The 2,388-nt window shown below is 38.4% G+C and overlaps 1 protein-coding gene across 1 annotated transcript; it reads right to left on the bottom strand.

The window, feature by feature from the left end:
• Window positions 1-876: 876 nt before the first annotated feature.
• On the bottom strand, window positions 877-2,112 carry LOC149138586 (CBL-interacting protein kinase 5-like). The gene has a single exon (XM_089450403.1). The coding sequence runs from the start codon at window positions 2,110-2,112 to the stop codon at window positions 877-879; it is 1,236 nt and encodes a 411-aa protein (XP_089306529.1).
• Window positions 2,113-2,388: the final 276 nt, after the last annotated feature.

Here is a 2,388-nt window from a genome sequence, read left to right as displayed (position 1 = left end):
CCCGACACGTTAAATCAGTTGCTCTCATTTTAAGTTATGAGGTTGAGACTCCCACTCACAGCACACCATGTGGAATATTAGATTTTTTATTTTTTATATTTTTTTATGTATTAAAATTAGAGTTTTATTTATAAAAAAATATAAAAATTAATAGATAATCATTAAATATATATATTTGACAAGATTAGATAATAAATTTTAAATTAATTTAAATTGGGAAAGAATTTAGTTCAAGGTTAATATAAATGAGAGATAATTAATTATTTTTAAATTGGGAAAAAAATAATCAATCATGCAAGGCGAGATTATGGGTTGGAATAGAAAGGAGCATGTGAAAATAATTTTGTTTAATCAAAACATATAAGTTGATTAGATTAGATTATGCGAGGCTGATTGTGAAAAACTATTATGATTATGAATTGTGAAAATTTACGTTTTATTAATATTTTACAGATATACCTGTAAAATAACAGAGATTGACTTAATGGTATTTATATAAATAGAGCCTTTTAACACCTTTTAAACAACACCGTAATCGTCATTAAATTATGTTTAATATTTCTTCTACATTAGCATTATAAATGGAAATAATAGCACAACTGATGTGAAATATTTTTATTTAAATTTGAAATGGGTTAACTATGGGGAAGAGTTAATTATCAAAATATAAAATTATAATGAGATTTACTATTTGACAGAAATTTGAATAAATTAATCAGAAAGTTAGATAGATTAAAATTTGAATAAGTAAATTAAAAATACCTTAACACCCAGACGTGTCCAACGGAACGGTGCATGATATGGATCTTTACTGTGAACAATACGAATGCAGAAATTTCTTGTACTCTGAGCGCCTCATCTCTCTCAGATTCACACTCATAAAATCCATCCATATGTCAGGTCCTTGAGGGCAGGTTTCAGGTCTTCGTCGCGAAATCTTTCATATTCGGGAGTATCCCCACCAGTTTTTCTCACATCAACTAAACAGAGAGATGGCGACAGTTCGATAATCTCTCCACATATACTCAACCGCCCTGCCGCGCCAATCGTCGTCCCTTCCAAGTCCACTCTGCCTTCTGTTTTTCTCACAGTAAATCCCTTACTCTTACCAATCTCCTCCAACTTCGATGCAATGGCCGAAGCAGGCTGCTCAGACATGAAATGCAGTTCCCGTTTGCTTTCGTGTTCCACCAAGCTAAGATTCAGATCTGATTTGCTCGAAGAAGAAGGGAAAAAAGGCGAGTCGTTAGGGTTCAGGCTCCACGTGAACTCTGGTTCGGCGTGGCTGTCACCATCATCCCTGCTGAACCATGGAATTTCCATGATCTCCGGAATGGTAATCCGCGTATTAGGGTTAGGGTCCAGCATTTGGAACAACAGTGAACCCACTTCGTCCCCGAAAGATTCCACCGGGAATGAGAATTCTCTATTGCACATTTGCCTGTACAAAGGCACCAAATTTTCTTCCCCGAAGGGAAGATAGCCGCCCGATTTGAGATAGTAGAGAATCACCCCGCACGACCATATGTCTGCCTTGACACCATCGTAGGGTTCCCCGTTCATAGCCTCCGGTGCAATAAACCCTACCGTTCCATACCCTGTGTTACTTAAGAGACCCTCTCCTGAATTCTCCTGCATTACGCTCAGCCCGAAATCCGCTAACTTCACGTCCCCATTATCATTTATTAACACATTGTCAGGCTTCAGGTCTCTGTGACACACACCTCTGCTGTGACAAAAATCCACGGCGCTGATCAGCTGCTGGAAATATTTTTTCTTGGTGCATGGGTCCGGCTTGTTTGTTTCGTCTAACATCCTTGCAACTAGGTCTCCTTTCACATACTCCATCACAATATATATTTTGTTTTCCTCCCTAATCACTTCGTAAAGCTGCACTATGTTGGGATGCCTCAGCATTCTCATCGCAGAGATTTCTGTTTCGATTTGGCCTTCCATCCCCGCTCGGGCCTCGATTTCCTTCTCCATGACCTTAACAGCAACGTGCTCGCCCGTTTTTAGGTTCCTCCCGAGGTATACTTTTGCGTATCTACCTTCTCCCAAGAGTTCGGACAGAAAATACTTTTTCATCACGATGCTACCCTCAAATCCCATCGTATTTATCTTCTTCTAATTCTCTCCAAATCTCTTGCTGATTTGGACTGTAAATTTGATTTCGGATAAACTGAGTTTTTTAAATGCCACTCCACACTGTTTGAGTCTATGGGTGGGTGCTTATGTACGTATCATCCAAGAACAATCGAATCAGGCAATGAATGTACCGGTGTGTCGCTTCACCGAATTATAGCTATTAAAATGATGGATATTTCAGGTTTTGGGAATATTGAGAGATCGGAAGGAATCTCATTATGAAAGAGCCAATCCCGGTTA

This window comes from Pinus tabuliformis, chromosome X, assembly GCF_031772625.1.
Source record: "Pinus tabuliformis cultivar Carrire ecotype Pingquan chromosome X, CPIR1, whole genome shotgun sequence".
NCBI classification, from domain to species: Eukaryota; Viridiplantae; Streptophyta; class Pinopsida; order Pinales; family Pinaceae; genus Pinus; species Pinus tabuliformis.
The sequence above is the reverse complement of the archived record's forward strand: the minus strand, read 5'-3'. Positions and strand labels throughout refer to the sequence as shown.

Bases quoted from the DNA above. Each gene is read 5' to 3' on its own strand.
- LOC149138586 (XM_089450403.1), bottom strand. From the start codon at position 2,112: ATGGGATTTGAGGGTAGCATCGTGATGAAAAAGTATTTTCTGTCCGAA.